We start from the raw sequence: 20640 nt of genomic DNA, 5'->3' as shown, positions 1-20640 counted from the left end.
TTCGCTGAGCTGTGGAGGGGCGGTGAGCGGCTTACTGAGACTGCCATCAATCAAGGCAGCTGGTGGATCCAGACTTCGGAAGTCTGGATAACGCGCTGCCTCGACTGATGGCAGTGATGTCAGCGGAGAGCAGACTTAAGACCACTCTGCGCTGAAAACGGGTCACAGGAGAGCAAAACGAATTGCACTCCTGTGACCCAGAGGAGAAGCCCAGCCTGAAAAGCTCAGGCTGGACTTCTCCTTTTTAAGGGGAATTGTTCAAAATAAAACACATACAGGGTTGTATATAGGTTTTGAGTGCAGTGCTTGTCATCCATTTTTTTTTTTTGTGATGGAACTGCATCTGTTCATTAAAATTCTAAAAAGTAAAGTACATCTTTAAATCTATGATTTCATGAACAAAAAAAAATACCAGGTGATTTTTCTGTGAAACCGCTTTTCTTATGGGATGATCATTTTTTGTCCCTGTCTGCCAGTTGTGCTGTCACACTGTTACTTGCGTTTCCAGTGGAGATTATAAGTGGCTATCCTGACATTCGTTGAACAGGTGTGGTCAACCCTTGTCTCCATCAGGAAGCCCACATTGTCATGACATATTCAGCCCCTTTAATAAAGTAACTTGTACTTTCTAGCCCCTGCTGTAGGTGACCTTATATAATGTACTTGTTGTCTTGTATGCATTTATTACTATACCCATCTGTTGTGTATAAATGTTTTCCCTTTTTGTATTTCATTTATTATTAGCAAATGTTTAAAGCCCAATTCCAGGCAAAAAAAAAAAAAAAAATTTTTCCCATGCAGTGGGGCTGTGCCCATACTGCACGGGTCAACCGCTCATTTTGTCCTGGGGAGAGGATAATGTCACATACTCGACTGATCCTCTGTTCTACTGGCAAACAGTGCCCCCCACGATCCAGCATTGGACTGTTCCTGGTGTCTAAAACCCGAGCAGGTCTATGGGCTTGATGATATCGGGATCGCTAGAGCGTGGGGGTGCAGGAACTGCAAGGACAGGTCTTGTGCGTGAAGGATCAGGTAAGTATATCTTCCTTCATATTTCGCCTAGACAGAAACTCACAATTGACCTTTGCAGTGCGGACACAGCCCCACTGCAAGGGACTTTTTTTTTTTTTTTTTTGCCTAGAGTTTAACATAACTAAAGGCAAAGCTTTCTGTGTCGCCATTGACAAAATTCAGCCTCTCCATTTACCCTGGTGACTGTTATCCCTGACAGGGAAAGAAAAGCCAAAATTTTAAATGAGAAGTACAAGGGCAGCCATTGCTGAACTACTTCTGAAGATTCCAGAAAAACACGTTTAAAAGATGCTGGGATTTTAGCGCTTATTCCTTTGGTACAAACACAATGAAAACCTCAAATTAGCTCACTGGCTCAGGTGAGGCTGCTCTCAGACAGCGGCCTTCCTCAACGGGTACCTGGAAGCAACTCAGAATTTAAACCTGCAATTGGGTGCCAAACCACAAAGTGAGAGTCCAAAGTGCCTTTTCATTGTTCGTAATTACTACTTACTTTTGAATTGTTAGAATTCCAATCCAAAAGGAGGATTTGCACCAGATCAAATATACAGTAGATGCAATTGGTTTATAATTTCTTTTGAGCCACTGAAGTACTTATCCTTATCTCCCAAGCACTGATGAAGGGGTTTTGTTGTCACCAAAACAATGATGTTTATTTGACAGTGTTTTGAACAGCTAAAGACCCATTGAGCTCTTTGACATTGTGGTTTAGTGCCCATTTTTTATGTCTATACTTTAAGCTACAGAAATGTGTAGAAGTTTTAGTCATGTGTTTAGAAATGCTGTGAAGGTAAGAGTTCTTTCAAAAATATATATTTAAATTGGTTATTTTTACAAAATGCAAAGTGAGTAAAACGGAAGGAAAAACCTAAATCAAATAAATATTTGGCTTCAAACCAACATCAATTCTTAAAGAGGAAGTAAACCATGATGGGTTTTACTTCCTTTTTAGTTACCTGCAAAGTAAAAGCATAATGTACTGGTATGCACATTATGTGCCACTTGCCCGTGATGTCCCTTCTGGAGGCCGCATCCATCTTCGCCCCTCTTCCTTCCAGGGCCGTGAACTCCAGCTCTGTGACTGGCCGGAGTCGCGTGATGTCGCTCCGGCGCATGCACGCGGGAACTGCCAGTTACAGCACTCCCTAGTAAAGAAATGATGCAGTGGTCGGCCAAGGAAACTTAATGCAGCAGATGAAAGACACATCATGCTTACTTCCCTTTTGACATCGCAAGATGTCCAGTAGTGCCATCAGCCCAGAACTGGCGGAAACCAGTGGGACCTAGGTACAGCCATCTACTGTCTGGGGTCTGACCAGAAGTGGTCCTCATGTATGAATTGCAGCCAAAAAAGCCATGCCTCTGATGTGGAAACAGGGCTAAGCAATTAAACTATGTACAAAAACATAGGAACTGGGGTGCACAAAAAAAATATGGTAGCAGGTGCTCTGAATTGATGAGTCAAAATTTGAAATATTTTGGCTGTAGAAGGAAGTGTCTACAGGCAACAGTGAAGTGTGGTGTAGGTTCCTTGCAAGTTTGAGGCTGCATTTCTGAAAATGAATTTGGAGCTTTGGTCAGGATCAATGGTGTCCTCAATGCTGAGAAATACAGATACTTACCCATACCATCAGGGAGGTGTGTGATTGGCCCCAAATGTATTCTGCAGCAGGACAATGACCCCAAACGTACAGCCAGTGTCACTAAGAACTATTGTTAACATTTAGAACAACAAGGAGTTCTGGTGGTGGTTTTGGCCCCCACAGAGCCCTGATCTCAACATCCAGTCTGTTTGGGATTGCATGAGGAGACAGAAGGATTTGAGGCAGCCTACAGCCACAGAAGATCTGTGCTTAGTTCTACAAGATATTTGAAACAAAGGATGGTTACACCAAATATTGATTTGGATTTCTCTTCTGTTCATTTATGCATTCTGCATTTATTTTGTTAATTGATAAAAATAAACTATCAACACTTCTATTTCTGAAACCATTCTTAATTTACAGTATTTTTATTCACACCTGCCTAAACTTTTGCAAAGTACTGTACCTCCTGAATATATCAGTTACCTGGCTGTTTTTGACATACTAACTTTGGTTGAAAACAATCTTTATTAACCTTTGTTGGAATGCATAATTTATTGTATGTCAAAGCATGGGTGGTAATGCGTTTTCCACTGATTTTCAATGGAATTTTTTTTTAATAAAAGTCCATCAAAATTTATGCCTGGCTCCTTGTATTAGTCCAGCCAAGTGCATATAATGTTTCTTGTGTAATAATTTTATATTGTACTTCATGTTCTTTTGAGTTCAGTTATTTGTCCTGGAACCATTCTTTGTATAGTCACAAAATATAGCAAATACAACATTTCTGTGTTTTATATCTGAAGATAATTTTTATGTGGTTTTTGCTCATAGGTTCTACATATCGAAAGGTGCTATAGTAGACCAACTTGGTGGGGATTTAAATTCTACTCCTCTGCACTGGGCAACAAGGTAACATTATAGCTTGTGGAAATGAACAGAATCTTTCATCCACTTACACATCTAAAAATCATTTGCTCAAAGCATTTAATGTGCCAGGTTGAATTCTGTTTTGCTGAATGGATAGAATGTGCTTCACAAATACATGGAAAATATAACCTGTTCATTTCTGAAATTATCAGTGAAGTGTTGAAAGTGCCCTACACACAGTGGTGTGAATTACAATGTCACTGTCAGCTCTATTTTTAGTGTGTGCTTCATGCATTAACTGCTCATGCAATGTGCGAACAAGCACTCAAAAGGATAATAAAAAGTTCCTCAGTTTGTTTCCAACAGTGTTTCATACTATTTAATAACTACATTTTAATCTTTTCACTGCCTAAAGCTTTTTTCTGCACAAGTAAAAATGCATGTTTTGGGCCTGAAGATCACTTAAAACCCCCAAAAAATATTTTCTAAAAGCAGAGACCTTGTGGAATCAAATGGTAACCGTTGCATTTTTTTTTAATATCACATATTAATTGTGCTACTGTTTTTTATCAAATCTCAATTTTTAGTAAAATACACACAAATTAATTTTGGTGCACACAGACACAATATATAATAGCCAAATTTTTGTAAAATTTGAGTTTGCGTTGAGGAAATATCAAATCTGTCAAGTCTTAAAATTGGTTCACTTGTGAAACAGCGAAGTACTGCGGTACCCAAAGTTGTCCATAGCATTTACTGCTTTACAGACCAATTTAAATTAATTGGTTAAATGGTGACCTAGAATTATTACTCTTGCATGCGTAGAGATACCTAATATGTGTGGTGCAATAATCATTTTTGGAGGGGGGAGGTAGCTTTTGAAAAATGTTTTTTTTTAGTAATTTTTTTTTTTTTTTTATTAAACTTTTTTTCCCCCCAAAAGTATCCTTGTTGCTCTCGCATGGTGGGAGTTATTAAACCCTCATAGTGGTAATGTAGCGCATGTGGCAGGTTCTCTTTAGAAAGTAAGGCGACATCAGGAGATACGTCTGCACTCTTCTGAAGCTAATCAAGCACTGACTGCGCTCACACAGCTTTTACCCTAGCTAAAAAAAGCCTGGCTTTGCCTGCTCTGAACCCAGAAGTGTGCAGAGTGAGTGCTTCTGGGTTCACATTTTAACAGGGGAGATCAGCAAACATTAGCTCACCTCCTGCCACTCTACATCCTGACACCCATCATGGAGGTCTCAAGCACGCAGGAAGGACTGTTAACCCAGGGACACATGGTGGGGGCTTCATATGTAGAATTAAATTCTGTTGCATAGTCTGTAACCAGGAGTGAAAATGTAAACCTAATATAGTGCCCGGGAGTTTAGTACATTGGTGGTGCCAGCATGTAAAAAGTTACATTGGTGGCAACAAAAAGGGTTAAAGAGTGATCCCCTAGAAGCACATACTCCCTATTCTTTGCTTTCCTTCTTCTCTGGCCGCAGGGAGCGATGAGAGTATTGGCCACTTAAAGGTATGGTGGAAAATGTGACTTGCTCAATGTGACCACTGACCACATTTGTGTTCATTTTATTGGCCTAGCGCTTGAGACAGTGAGAGTCCAAAACACACAAGGTTATTTTTCCTGGCATACTGCAGCTGCATGGAGTGGTAGGTATGCAAAAGGAAGGTACTACTAAGGAAGGGAGAATAAAGCAAACCTCTGTAGACTAAGCACATGTTCACCTTATTGTAATTGCTTTTCTTTCTCTCACTTACTATCTCATAACCTTACCTTTTTTCTCAATTTGAAAGAAACCTGTATGGAGATTTTAAAAAAAATGTGGGCTACCATTGCTGGTTTACCCTTTTGCAAATGCTAGTTGCCTGGCTATTATGCTGACCCAATAGATGCAAAATCATCACTGTCTTAGAACATGTATGTAGGGTTAGAATTCTGGCATTATTTGCTATGTACTTGTGTTAGATTAGAAAATGGTGAACCCGGGGACACCAGAGAGATTATATTTTCAGCAGTGCATTCTACATATTTCATTCAGTACAGAATTTCTTTATTATTCCTGACAAAGAGCATCTAGAAGTGGCTGAAAAGTCCTGGTTTAGAAACGGTTATAGTTCTAGATTCTGTCTTACGCAAAGCTACTTGTGTGTATTCTTTGAGATCAAAGGGCCGTACACACTGGCTGAATGTTGGTATGGCAGCTGGTCCGACAGAAGCGAACGGCATGACCGAAAAGGGTCTGCCCATCTGCACCCGATCAGCGCCAATGAAAACGCTGACCAGAGTGTTCTGGCGGGGAGGGAGGAATCGCTGTACTCTCCAAGCTTTTTCATTTTTTATCATTCAACCCACCGAAAAATAAGTGTGTACCAGGCTTTACCCAAGAGGTTGAAAAGGCATTGTCTGTCCATCCAGTCAATGTTTAGGAGAACAATGAATTGCATTATACCTAAACTCATGACAAAATGTTGTTTTTTTTTTTAAATAGAGTGGGGCAGTGTTAGACCAGCGTTACCTTACGTGGTCAGTATTGGACTCCAAGGGTCTCTGTAGCTGCACGCCAATCCCTATTCTTGAAAATGAGGTGGCTAGCAATGAGACGGTGTTACCAAAAGTTGGATGATAAGCCGCTAGCGAGTGTTTCTCTGTCCTGAGTTGCCTCTATCGGCTGTGTGTCACTGGCTGCGTTTTACCAGTCTGGTTTGTGTCTTTCATTTTCCACCATTCCCCTTCTGGGGGAAGAATATGAGTACATACTCACTTTTCCAACTGGGCATACACTCTCACCTCATACTCTGTTGGAGAGCCAGTGAGTACACCCATAGTGATGGGAATGGTGCCAAAGCACTAATTGCTTTAGTAAAGATGCAGCTTTGTAATAACCATGATGTCAGCTGCTGATTCCAAGAGGAAATATTAACTGTATTCACAAGAATATAATTCATTTTGTATTCATATCTTTATTATCTATGCTACTATTATTTTAAGTAGAGTATGTTAAATGAGTTGCATATATTAAATGTTTGGGAGCGATCTAAAATTTTACTAAAGATGCCAATGAGCTGACAAGTTTGTGGACCCCAGGAATGAATAGATCATTTTTGTTTGTGTCCCCACTGGGAGTTTTTTCACTTCCTGTAATGGCAACTACACAGAAAATGAGAAGGAAACCTAAGCAACAAGAAAAAAGATGGTTGGATTCTAATTCACCTTCATTCTACTAAGGTGCTTTTATTGGAGAGAGATCCCATGCTTGGTTTCATTTCCCTCACAGAACGTTAAGGTAAACATGCCTAAGGTGCACACAAACTGCCAGGTAAACTTATAAGTTTTATCTTACACCACCGTTTTTGAGAATGGAAAATAATAAGCCCTCTGTGAACTTGTCATACTGCATACTGGTTTTCCATTGAAGTGAATCAAGGCCATGTCATGCAAGCTCTAACACAGAAAAGGAAGATTCCAACCAGGATGGTAGGAGCTATGTCTAGTTGGGGGTGTAAATAAGTATGTAGTAGGTCACTAAACGTTTAGAGACTCACTACTAGGTCGGCCAACTAGTGATTTAAATGAAGAGAAAACCAGCAGTTATAGCTGTGATATACTTGGTGCCTATGAAGAATGTATAACTCACCATTGTATTGTTTCTGTCTCTGTAGACAGGGGCATTTGTCTATGGTTGTACAGCTGATGAAGTATGGTGCTGACCCCTCACTGATTGATGGAGAAGGTTGCAGTTGTATTCACCTAGCCGCTCAGTTCGGACATACCTCGATTGTTGCATATCTCATAGCTAAGGGACAGGTAAGAAACTATTTCTAATCCTGTTTGCTCCCTATGTATGGATACTGCAGGACATTACACATTTCAAGAGCCAGGAAACCAATGCACCAGAAATATAATGGCATTTTTGTACAGCAATGTAATTGTCCAGATAATGAATTTCCTTTTATTTGCATTTCTCTGCATTATTGTTACTTTTCAATAAATCTGTGCAGCTGATGTTATTTTTTTGGTTCATGAATAGTTTCTTTGCCTACTTAAAAAGATTTTTAGTGCACAAGCCATATCCTTCTCTAAAACCAGATTTTAGATAACCTTTATATCTCTTTAGGCACATGCAGTTTCCACTGGAGACGTATAGCTATTGTGCATTGCAACATGTGTTGGTAGTGCACTTTATGTACTTCAATGCATGTTGATGAATGTTTTAAATACAAACATGAAAAAAGTTGTTCAGTGTGAATATTTTCCTAAAGGAGTGAGTGTGTGTGTGTGTGTGTGTGTGTGTGTATAGAGCAGTGATGGTGAACCTTGGCACCCCAGATGTTTTAGAACTACATTTCCTATGATGTTCAACTACACTGCAGAGTGTACGAGCGTCATGGGAAATGTAGTTCCAAAACATCTGGGCTGCCAAGGTTCACCATCACTGGTATAGAGTGTATTTGTAGCTTTGAAATATAAACTTGTGACCTCCTCTGCCTGCCTCTTCACCATAGCCAATCAGAAGAAGCCTTGTGTTCATAAAAATAATTACAAGTCTTCACCTCAGTGCCAAAGAAGCACTCGGCCTGACTCTCTTTAATAATGCCAATCGGACAGGAAGGCATCTGTACAGTTGCAAGAACACGGTGGTGCTTACTGTGCTAATGCTACTACAGTATATTCCAGCACACACAGCAGCCATTTGTTTTGTAACTATTTAAAGTGTAATTAAATCTGCAATCCTACTTTAATTTTTGTCTGTATGGTTTTTGAAGTACACTTATGTGGTTGTGCACCATGATCTGACATGTGAAATTTAAAAAGGGGAAAAAAAAAGCAATACTTACACTTGAAGATGGAGGACTGTCCTCTGAGCTTTATTTCTTTGCCCCATCCCAATCCAGCGATGTTACACGAGAGCCTCGGCTCTCCCAGGTCTCTCCCAGGTCTCTCCTTCCTCATTGACTCCCGCTACTGGCAATCACAGCCAATGAGCCAGTGAGAAGAGAGCGAGGGCAGCACCTTGCTCCATGTTTAAATGGACACACAAAGCAACGGCTCTGGAGCAAGCCCGCTCAGGTGCCCCAATAGCAAGCTGCTTGCTGTGGGAGCACCCGGCGGGGGGGGGGGGGCAAGAAGAGGGGGATTGGGGCTGCTCTGTGCAAAACCACTGGATAGAGTCGGTAAATATAACATGTTTGTTAAAAAAAAAAAAAAAAAAAAAGCCATTACTATTGCTTCAGTAGCAAAAAGTAAGGTCCCCAGCCTGGCTTTGCTGTCTACTACACACACATAATCTAATGAAAACACCAAACAAACATCCAAAGTAATTTCATGACAAAATTGATTCATAGCAGAATAGAGCCAATGGGCCTATGGTGCCAGACACACTCCCCCTTCATCAGGGCTTAAGAATTCTGACTGTGCCAAAATGGACTCAGTTGAGCAGATACCAAAGAAGCTTTGGTGCATTAACCGACGCTGGTGTAGCTTGGCAGGAAATCACAATGCAGTTTTATCTTATTATCTACTCACTGGAGTGCATATGTTCACAGTCAGAATTCTTAATATCTGGTGAAAGGGGGAGTGTGTTTGGCCCACCGAGGCGCTTTGTCTCTATTCTGCCATTAATCAATTTTTTGCATTAAATTATCTTGGACTCTTGGATATTTGGAGCACTGATTGGATTGTATGTGTGTGAATTCTTATTCTGGGTCCTTTCCCTTTTCCTGAGGTTGGTACCTGTTTTGTGGAAGGCTCTGCCTTGGCAGCACATGAGTCCAGTGCCTTGGTTGTTCTTGTGTTTGGCTTTGCTGCCTGGTAGGGGTACCTGGATCACAGGACTAGTCGAACACAATTACAGAACCTTTAGAAGCTAAAACAAAACTGACTTGTTTCACTCCATATTTTGGATGATCATATTGCTGCATATCTTTCCCTGTAAATTCAGGACTACAAAGTCTTTTATAATGCAATATGAAAGCAATTTCTATTTTGTTGCCATACTGCAAGCCATTTACTTTTTCTTGTTATCTTTCTCTTTTTAAGCCCAATTGAACTTGTGTTAAATCCGGTAAATACAAGCCAGAACCTCAGCATGTCCCCCTGCCAGCCTGCAGTAGAGAATGACCCTTGATTTGTGTGAAAGTAGGTCTCTTTCCAGAATCCTGGCATGTCCCCTGCTAACTCGAATCTGGAGCCTTCCAATCAACAGGGGGCAAAAGCTTTACTGATTGTAGAGCTATAGGTCCAACTCAGCAGAGGCTGTGTTGGACATTTTCATTGAGACCTCTGCTTCCACCAGAGACCAAAAGTCTTTTTCTGCATCGAAAGACATTTGCACCTGAAATGTATTTAGCCAATCACAATTGAAAGATCATTTGAGCCTTTAATGCTGCTCCTTCAGATTACAAAGCAAAAACCGTAAACCTGACAGCACTGACTGTATGTGCAGTGAGAGTATGAGCAGAAAATGGTCAATAAAAGATAGATGAACTGATTTTCCTACTCTGCAGAGGGTACCATTAGATTACATATCACAAAATATTCTTTGCCCTAGCTAATGATTCCAATTCTGGTAAAGCTTGTAACTGTTTAACTTGAGTGACATAAATTAGGTTAAAAGTTAAGGTATCGGCTAATAGAAGGTAAACAGAGGAATTCTACTGCAATAAGCGAGGGAAAAAAAAACCTATATAGTGCTTTGAAAAAGTATTCATACCTCCTTGAAAATTTCCACATTTTGTTATATTACAACCAAAAATATAAATGTATTTTTTGGGATTTTATGTGATGTCAACACAAAGTGGCACATAATTGCGAAGTGGAAGGAAAATTTTTAAATGCTCTTCCAAATGTTTTACAAATAAATATGTAAAAAGTGTGGCGTGCATTTGTATTCAGCCCCCCCCCGAGTCAATACTTTGTAGAACCCCTTTTGCTGCAATTGCAGCTGCAAGTCTTTTTGGGGATGTCTCTACCAGCTTTGCACATCTAGAGAGTGACATTTTTGCCCATTCTTTGCAAAATAGCTCAAGCTCTGTCAGATTGGATGGGGTGTGTCTGTGAACAGCAATTTTCAACTGTTGCCACAGATTCTCAATTGGATTTAGGTAAGGACTTTGACTGGGCCATTCTAACACATGAATATGCTTTGATCTAATCCAGCCTTTCTTAACCTTTTCAACTCAGAGAAACCCTTGAAATAACTTTTCAGTTTCAGGGAACCCCATGCTAAAAATGACTACAGCTCATGATATATTAGTGTGATGGTTAGTGAGAAAAATGCGCCTTACACTTGTGGTCATTGGGAAGAATTCCCCCCTTGCAGACAGCTAAAAAGATCAACAGTGTCATTGGTAACTTATCTGAAATGCACAAATTAGTAATTTCTCAAGGACCCCCTAGGAACCTCCTGGAGGAACCCTAGTTGAGAAACCCTGATCTAAACCATTCCATTGTAGACCTGGTTGTATGTTTAGGGTCATTGTCCTGCTGGAAGGTGAACCTCCGCCCCAGTCTCAAGTCTTTTGCAGACTCTAACGGGTTTTCTTCTAAGATTGCCCTGTATTTGGCTCCATCCATCTTCCCATCATCTCTGACCAGCTTCCCTGTCCCTGCTGAAGAAAAGCATCCCCATAAGATGATGCTGCCACCACCATGTATAACGGTGGGGATGGGGGTGTTCAGGGTGATGTGCTGTTTTTAGTTTTCTGCCACACATAGCTTTTTGCTTTTAGGCCAAAAAGCCTAAATTTTGGCCTCATCTGACCAGAGCCCCTAATTCCACATGTTTGCTGTGTCCCCACATGGCTTCTCGCAAACTGCAAATGGGATTTCTTATGTTATTATTTCAACAATGGCTGTCTTCTTGCCACTCTTCCATAAAGGTCAGATTTGTGGAGTACACGACTAATAGTTTTCCTGTGGACAGATTTTCCCACCTGAGCTGTGGATCTCTGCAGCTCCTCCAGAGTTACCATGGGCCTCTTGGCTGCTTCTCTGATGCTCTCCTTGCCCGGCCTGTCAATTTAGGTGGACGGTCATGTCTTCGTAGGTTTTCAGTTGTGCCATACTCTTTTTTTTTTTTTTTTTTTTTTTTCATTTTCGGATTATGGATTGAACAGTGCTCCATGAGATGTTCAAAGCTTGGGATATGTTTGTATAACCTAATCCTGCTTTAAACTTTTCCACAACTTTATTCCTGAGCTGTCTGGTGTGTTCCTTGGCCTTCATGATGCTGTTTGTTCACTAAGATTCTCTAACAAACCTTTGAGGGCTTCACAGAACAGCTGTATTTATACTGATATTAAATTACACACAGGTGGACTCTATTTGCTAATTAGTTGACCTCCTGAAGGCAATTGGTTCCACTAGATTTTTAGTTAGGGGTATCAGAGTAAAGGGGGCTGAATACAAATGCACGCCACACTTTTCACATATTTATTTGTAAAAAAAAATTGAAAACCTTTTATCATTTTCCTTCCACTGCACAATTATGTACCATTTTGTGTTGGTCACATAAAATCCCAATAAAATACACTCACATTTTTGTTTGTAACATGACAAAATGTGGAAAATTTTAAGGGGTATGAATACTTTTTCAAGGCACTTTAGGCTAGGCACTCCCGAGAATATGAATATATATATATATATATACACACACACACACACACACACACACACACACACACACACACACACACACACACACACACACTAATAATAATTTAAACTATGCTAAGTTAGCCCCTGTTTTTGTGACCTAGACCCCCCCTCTAATGCAAGCCATAATGCAGATAAGCAAAGTACCAGGTCAAGGATACATCCAGCCTGTGATGGGACATAGAAAAACAACTTTGCATTCTCTACTCCTGTAATTGTGTCCAATGTTTGACTAAACAGTAGTGTGTGGAGAAGTAGAACTTGACTGACACTATTGTACCACCCTCTCCCAGTCCCAGAGTGCTGCTGTGCAGGCAAAGGCAATGGGTTCAGTTATGTATGTTCTATAGAAAATGACTGTGTGTGTGTGTGTGTGTGTGTGTGTGTGTGTGTTTATGTACTATATAATCTATCTGAAATAAATTGTCTGTTGGTGTGTTTTGTTTTTTTTTGTGTTTTTTGCATCTGCTGTAAAGTGTAAAGATTCTTTCCCCACTAAGTTTGCATGAGCCTCCATGATTGAAAGATCTGAAATGTAATTAAAGAAGGGGTAAGCCAACACAATAAGGCTGGGATGGAAGTCTAAACAATGCTAGATGTCTTCCAGCCAGGAAAAGAGGTAGGCTCGATCTCTGACTTGCTGCAGCTTCCAATGCACCCTGTAGGAAACTCAGTGTGCAGGGAAATCCAAGTAAGCGATTTCAGTACAGGAGAGGAGCCTGTGCATCTGTATATGACTGATGCTAAGGCTGGAGTTAAGTTCGTTTGCAAACCACAAATATGTATGTCACTGTCGTGGTATATGATATTCCGATCTTTATTTAGTTATATTATTCATTTTTAACTTTAATTGGTTCCCCCCTACCCCCAAGTGCTCAACACCTTGTGTTATTTGCTTCAGCCCCAATCCAGCAATCTTTACTGTGCAACTCCGTTTTGAGCTGCACAACCTTCCTCCTCATAAAGAGCTGGTTGGTACAGCTGCGATCTCGTTCATTCCTATTAGAAAGCTGTACTAGTGGCATGCCCACGAGCAAATGGAGGGTGGAAGCAAACACCCTCCATCATCCATGCTATGTTATTCAGGCATCACAGAGCATCCAGAGGCTTAAAGTAGGAATACTTTTTTTTTTTTTTCTGCTGTACATTTGATGGATTATCACAAACGAAATGCCTGTGTGAGAAAAACGAAAGCTGCCATTTGCGTTTAGAAAATAAAGCCTAGAATCTCACTTTGCTTCAGTTTTTACAAATTAGCTCCGACGTCGTCCTCTACTTTGTAATTCCACTTGTAATGCACAAATAATTTCTTCCAGCAGGTGGCACTAACTGCTTTATCAGTTTTAGGGAACACATGCCATTGCAGTCAGGGTGATTTTCAAGGGAAATTTGACATGCTGCAGATTCCTCTTCTTCTTTAAATCATTTTATTTAGTGATCTTTTCCATTTAAGTGTATGCCATATATTTTGTTCAGGTTTCCTGCCTTCCCCCAGGACAATGGGAGATTAGCCTGTGTTTACTACATTCCTTGTCTGCCAGATTAATTTTGTTTATTATCCTTGGAACAATGGGCTCAGTGGAAAGTTAATTTCACAGCTCATATATTGGTTACCTTTTATATGGTTACAGCATCAGCTGAGATTAGAGCTTAAATTTTGTCTGAAAAGACTATGAAATGTCATTTGAAGAAGTAGAACATTCTATATCTTTACAGTGTACTGTTTGTTCAGACAGATATATTGTTATTGTGTTTTGTTTATCTGAAATCCATTGACTACCGTAATGCTTTGCAAATTCTATTGGGAGTCTTCAGGTAGTTGGGCCCTTTTCACACCTACCATAGCATGTTTTTACTCGTTTTTTGCACACAGGGAAGCTTATTCACTTGAATGGACAAGTGACAAATAAGCCATATAAGCTCCTGTACCTTTCTTTAATCGTACATCACGGGACACAGAGCCATAGTAATTACTATGTGGGTTATAGTCCACCTACAGGTGCTGGACACTGGCATACCCTAAACAGGCCTCCCTATATAACCCTCCCATACCAGGAGTATCTCAGTTTTTTTGCCAGTTTTTTTGCCAGTGTTGGTCATGAGTGAAGATGTGCTGCACTGAGCTCCACTGGAGCAATCCTTGCTGGGGCTAGCTATGCAGCCCGATCCATTCAAAGTGTCTTTTTTGGGCCAAATTGAATGGTACCCGGGCCTCGTGTCTGAAGAAAATGAGGTCTTTGCTTGTAAACACTTCTCTTTTTAGAGAGCTGGACCCCGGGATCCAGTACTTTGGTATTTTAAGCCATAAAGTTCTACTGGCGGGGTGCTATTACAGGTCCAGGCGTGTGGGTTCCCCAAGGGTCCCCGGTTCCTGAAGGTTTGTTAACGGAACCCACCGTGAAGAGTGAAGATTGGGCCTGTTGCTTTTACCACAGAAAACCCTGCGGCGGGAAAGGTAAGTGGAGTTTTTCTAAGGAATTTTTAAATTCTCTTATGAAATGTCTCCTTTAGAAAAGTAAAATGTTGTCATGCTTGGGGGCTGTATGGAGCACATACCTTCTCATACTTTCCTCAGAGATCACTCTGTGTCACAAAAATAGCAGGCTTTTTTCCTCCGGCCAGCAGGCAGACCTCTGGTAAATTTGGGGAGTTTGCTTCCACCAGACACACCCCCACTTGGGCTGAACTCTCCCCCCTTCTTCACGAGGCTGAGCATTGAGGGAGAGCTAAAAAAAAAAAAAAAAAAAGATTGGTGATTCCGTTTTCTTTCACCGCCCCTACACGGCAGCAGCTTTCAGGTCTCCTCCATGCCATCTCTCACACACAAGCCGATCCAGTCGGATCGGAGGCCTGCGCTCGCGCGGAAAAACTGTTTTTTTTTTTTTTTTTTTTTTTAAAGAGAAAGGAGGGGGGCGCGATGCGACAGTGGGGGCAGGGCTTAACGCAGCGTTGGCGTTTTCCAACGCGGGAGTGGAGGTGTTTTTTTTTGTTTGTTTGTTTTTTTTAACACATTTGTGCTGGCTGCAAAGATTGTCGGAGGGACACAAGAGCAAAGAGGGGCATACAAGAGGTTGGTGACACAGGTGTTTCCTATTTGCATCAGGCTGAGCATTAATAGCAGCGGCAGTGGCTGACTATTGCTCAAGCAGTGGATGCGAGTTCTTCTGGTATTACCTCTGCTTTGTGCATCGGGCTAAGGTCAGAAGGGGGGGTTGAAACACCCTGAAAAAAAGAGCTAAAAGGGTCTCCCTCAAGCTCTGGAAAGCCTACTCTTCTCTACAAATGGCATCCTCCCCTGAGAAGGGGGATCAGCATTCATAATCTGTAAGATTGATAGTGCAATTTCTTGCTGAATAGTCCGCTCCACATTTATGTACCCTTAACTGAGTGTTTGGGTTCGCTAAAGCCTCCTCAAGCTGTGCATGCCTTTTCCTGTCCATTCATTGCTGGAAATTTTTTTTTCGAATTTAAGGGGTTCATCCAGATAAGCATTTTATTTCCTCCTAAAAAGTTTTCACATTTTATCCTATGGTGGGAAAAAATTCACTAAGTAGGGTATACCAGCAAATAACGCTGCTATATCCTCTGTGAATAAGAGTTTGACTTGTCTGGCAGACAATGCTCAAATGCTTAGGGATCCAACGGATAAAAAGTTGGAATTCCTATTAAAAAAATAAATAAATGAAACGTTTTTTTTTTCTGGCAGATTGAGTGTCTCAGCCTGCTCTGACAGTAATTGGTTAATCATTGAGAGACCAGTTTAAACAGGTGTTCAAGGTTATCCTGCTCAGCAGGCCCAGGATCTGGCAGCTTTATGTTTGCAATAGTTGCTATGAGAGATTCTATCCTTCGGGCCTTGCGCCCTTCGCTAAGCGCCATGCAAGAAGCTCCTGGCTAGTCTTCCTTTTTGCAGTGAAACAGCTATTTAGGGATCTTTTGGATAATACATCCAAAGAAATTCTTGTGGAAAAAGTACCCCTTTTGCCATTTAAGAAAAGGAGTAAATGTATTTTCGTTTTAAAGCTCCTTCTCCTGTGCCAGAGGCATCAGCCTCCAGGCAGTCACAAAAGAGGTCTTGGGGGAGGAAACCTACAAGATACTGAAGCCTCCTTTATGAGGAGGTGCCCCTGCTCGCTCGAATAGGGGGAAATCTTCTGCAGTTCTCAAGGATCTGGCAGAAAGAGTGTCAAGACGAATGGTGGACTTCCTCAATAGCTCCAAGGTACAAACTGGACTTCCAAGAGTTCCCGTCTCCACGTTTTCTCAGATCAAACGTTCCTGAGGATCCAGAGAAAAAGAAGTCTTTCTCTCAAGCATTGGACCATCTTTTGGCAGAAAGTGATCATGGTAGTCCCCATGTAAGAGCAGAGGTTGTGGTTTGGTTCAAACCTCTTTTCCACGGTGCCAAATCCGAATAGACATTCTGGATCTCGAAAATCTAAATTCAATTCCACTCTTTTTTTTTTTTTTTTTTTCATGGAGTCAATCCAATCAGTTATCTCCATCCTACAGGAGGAGATCTGGCATCGATCGATATCAAAGATGCATACCTCCATATGCCTATTTCCTCGCTCACTAGTAATACCTACTTTTCAAGGTGGAAAATCTTCATTTTCAGTGTGTAGCTCTGCTTTTCGGTCTAGCTACTGCACCTTGAGTGTTTACAAAGGTCCTGGCCCCTCTTCTAGCCAGATTAAGGGCCCAAGGTATAACGATTATGGTTTACCTAGATGATCTGTTCTTCATAGACCAGTTGGTAGCCTGCTTAGACCAAAGTATGGTCACCACATTTAACTATCTGGAATATCTAGGTCGGATACTCAACCTACAAGAAATCTTCTTTAAAACCATGAAGAAGGCTAAAATACTTGGGTGTGATCATAGATACACCCAGAAAAGGGTATTCTTGCTCCAGGCAAAGATCAGCGCCATAAAGGAGCTGATTTAGGTGGTCGAAGCAAGATGAATTCTTCTATTCAGCTTTGCATGAGGTTGTTGGGAAAGATGGTGGCTTCATTTGAGGCCGTTCCTTATGCTCAGTTTCATTCGAGACTGCTGCAAAACAGTATTCTATAGGCTTGGAACAAAGGGTTCAAGCTCTAGATTCCCAATGTGTCTGATTCCAAAGCCTACAGCTACATCACCCTGTAAGCGCCCGATCTCATCAGATCTTGGAGGCGAAGCAGGGTCAGGCCGGATTAGTGCCTGGATGGGAGACCGCCTGGAAATACCAGGTGCTGTGGGCTGGGTGCGCCAGAGCCTCAGTTTATGGTTGATAACCAAAAATCTGCAAAGGGGAAAATCCTTCCTTCAGTTACCTGGGAAATGGTAACAACATATGCCAACTTTTTTTTTTTTTTTGGGTTGGGGAGCAGTCCTGGAAGAGGCAACTGTCCAAGAGAAGTGGCCCAGATCAGAAAGGACCTTGCCCATTAACATTCTAGAAATTCAGGCAGAGCACTTGGTCCTGAGGGCCTGAATGTTCAGTTTACGGAATTGTCCTGCCAGGATTCAATCCGACAATGTCACAGCAATGGCTTATATTAATCACCAAGGGGGCACAAGAAGTTGTGCGGCCCAGAGAAAGGTGAATCATATCATATCCTATCCTGAGCAGAAAATAATGTACTTTGCCTATCGGCAGTCTTCATTCTAGGAATAAAAAATTGGCAGGCGGACTAATTGAGTCGCCAGCAGTTGTTCCCCGGAGAATGGTTCCTGCACCCTGATATCTTCCTGTCAGTATGCCAAAGATGGGGTATCCCAGACGTAGAAGAAATCGACAACTGTGTGTCAAAAACAAAGGATCCGCTAGCAGGCGGAACAGATGCCTATTCCCGTGGAATCGGTTCTCACTGATTTATGCATTCCCTCCTATTCTGCCTGCGTCCACGACTTCTTCGCAGGATCACGCAGGAAGGGAAGTCGGTGATTCTTGTGGCCCCCAGCGGGGCCAAAGAAATCTTGGTATGCAGAGATCGTAAAGGTGGCAGTAAGGGACCCATGGACCCTACAGCCATGGCCAGACCTCTTGCAAGGTCCGGTATTCCATCCTACTTTACAAACGCTAAATTTAACGGTTTGGCTATTGAGACCCACACTCTGAAGAAGCGTGGGCTCTCAGGTTCAGTGGTTTCTACCTTGGTTTAATGCAAGGGAGCCGACCTCCATAATTATATATTATGGAGTCTGGGAAGCATATGTCTCCTGGTGTGAAACCAGGGGTTGTACCCCAGGAAATAGCCTTGAGTGCATTCTAAGGACAGATCTCGGCCTTATCAGTATTATTTCGACCACTTGCTTCGCATTCTTTGGTTCGTAACTTTATTCAGGGGGTAACATGGCTTAATCTCCGGTTAGGTCACCCCTCAACCCTTTTGGGACTTGAATTTAGTTTTGTCGGCATTACAAAACAGCCTTTTTTTGGGCCAATTACAACATATTCCCGTGGTCCTTTTTGACAAGGAAACTATTTTTTCTGGTAACCGTATCTGCTGCAAGAAGGGTATCAGAATTGGCTGCTCTTTCTTATTATTGTTTTCAAGGATAAGGTAATATTGCGTCATCATCCTAACTTTTTTACTTTTTAAGGTAGTATCAGGTTTTTATCTAAACCAGGATATTGTTCTACCTTCATTTTTTTTTTTTTTCCAGAACCCTGTTCCATGGAAGAAAAATCACTACATCTCTTGATGTGGTGAGAGCAGTCAAAGTCTACTTAACCCCTTCCCGCCGTCCAAACGCATATATGCGTACTCGGCTTTCCGGGGTTATACCGGGATGATGCCCGCAGCTGCAGGCATCATCCCGGTACCGTTGTTTTCAGCGGGCGATCGGCTACCCGAGTATAACAACCGATGCGGCTAAAAGCCGCTCGGTTGTTATTCCGGAGGAGCGGGAGGGGACATCCCCCCCCCTCCCGCCGCTGTTACCGGGCCTCCCGTGCGATCGGGAGGCCCGGTGTCCGTTCCGGTTGTTATTCCGGAGGAGCGGGAGGAGACACCCCCCCCCCTCCCGCCGCCTCCCGCCGCTGTTACCGGGCCTCCCGTGCGATCGGGAGGCCCGGTGTCCGTTCCGCTGCCTTCTGCGGCTGGGGGCGGACTGGAACGAAGCTGCGAGCGGCTTCGTTCCAGCCTTCTAATTGTAAACGCGGAAGCGACGTCATGACGTCACTTCCCGTTTACTCGGCTGCCAATGGCGCCGAATTTAAAAAAGTATACAGTATTCAGAATCGCAGTTTTCGGCGATCTGAATACTTTTTGAAGTGTAAAGGAGGGATGGGGGGGTCTTTTAGACCCCCGAGCGTTCCATAAAGAGTACCTGTCACCACCTATTACTGTCACAAGGGATGTTTACATTGCTTGTGACAGCAATAAAAGTAAAAAAAAAAAAAAAAAAAATTTTAAACACAATTTATAAAGTACAAAAATAAATAAAATAAATTAAAAAAAAAAAAAAATTTTTTTTAAAGTGCCCCTGTCCCCGCGAGCTCGCGCAGCGAAGAAAACGCATACGGAAGTCGCGCCCGCATATGTAAACGGTGTTCAAACCACACATGTGAGGTATCGCCGCGATCGTCAGAGCGAGAGCAATAATTCTAGCCCTAGACCTCCTCTGTAGCTCAAACCTGGTAACCGTAAAAATTTTTTAAAGCGTCGCCTATGGAAATTCAAAGGTACCGTAGTTCGTCGCCATTCCACAAGTGCGTGCAATTATAAAGGGTGACATGTTTGGTATCTATTTACTCGGCGTAACATCATCTTTCACATTATACAAAAAAATTGGGGTAACTTTACTGTTTGGATTTTTTAAAATTCATGAAAGTGTCACTTTTCCAAAAATTTGCGTTTAAAACACCGCTGCACAAATACCGTGTGATAAAAAATATTGCAACAATCGTCATTTTATTCTCTAGATTCTCTGCTAAAAAAATATATATAATGTTTGGGGATTCTAAGTAATTTTCTAGCAAAAAATATGGATTTTAACTTGTAAACACCAAATTTCAAAAATAGGCTTAGTCAGACGACTGCTCAGATTCAGAAAACTGATGTTTTGCTCGTGTTGCCTCAAGGTCCTAAAAGAGGACAGGCGGCATTGAAGTCTACTATTTCTAATTGGATTCGACAAGTAATCGTTCAAGCTTATGGTTTAAAGAGGTAGTTTCTACCCTCTCAAATCAAAGCGCACTCCTCTAGGGCTGTTAGTGCTTTGTGGGCAGTGCATCACCAAGCCTTCATGGCTCAAATCTGCAAGGCCTCAACTTGGTCTTCAATCCATACATTTACCAGATTCTATCAGGTGAATGTAAAAAGACATGAGGATGTCGCCTTTGGGCGCAGTGTACTGCAGGCAGCAGTGTAAGTCCTCTGATCTCCTGGTGCTCTACTTTTGTTGTGTCTCCTTCCCCTCAGTTGGCATTGCTCTGGGACATCCCACATAGTAATTACTATGGCTCTGTGTCCAGTGATATACGATTAAAGAAAATAG

The 20640-nt window shown here is 41.8% G+C and overlaps 1 protein-coding gene and 1 pseudogene across 1 annotated transcript in view; both read left to right on the top strand.

Moving 5' to 3' along the window:
- The window catches only part of ZDHHC17 (zDHHC palmitoyltransferase 17), a gene marked incomplete in the record, with an annotated part of 86524 nt that overhangs the window by 27169 nt on the left and 38715 nt on the right, over positions 1-20640 (top strand). Inside the window, 2 exon segments of the mRNA XM_073620007.1 lie at positions 3453-3530; positions 7158-7302. Coding sequence (XP_073476108.1) covers positions 3453-3530; positions 7158-7302 — 223 coding nt within the window.
- Positions 17278-17396, top strand: LOC141135885 (5S ribosomal RNA; annotated as a pseudogene).

This window comes from Aquarana catesbeiana, linkage group LG03, assembly GCF_042186555.1.
Source record: "Aquarana catesbeiana isolate 2022-GZ linkage group LG03, ASM4218655v1, whole genome shotgun sequence".
Lineage (NCBI taxonomy): Eukaryota > Metazoa > Chordata > Amphibia > Anura > Ranidae > Aquarana > Aquarana catesbeiana.
The sequence above is the reverse complement of the archived record's forward strand: the minus strand, read 5'-3'. Positions and strand labels throughout refer to the sequence as shown.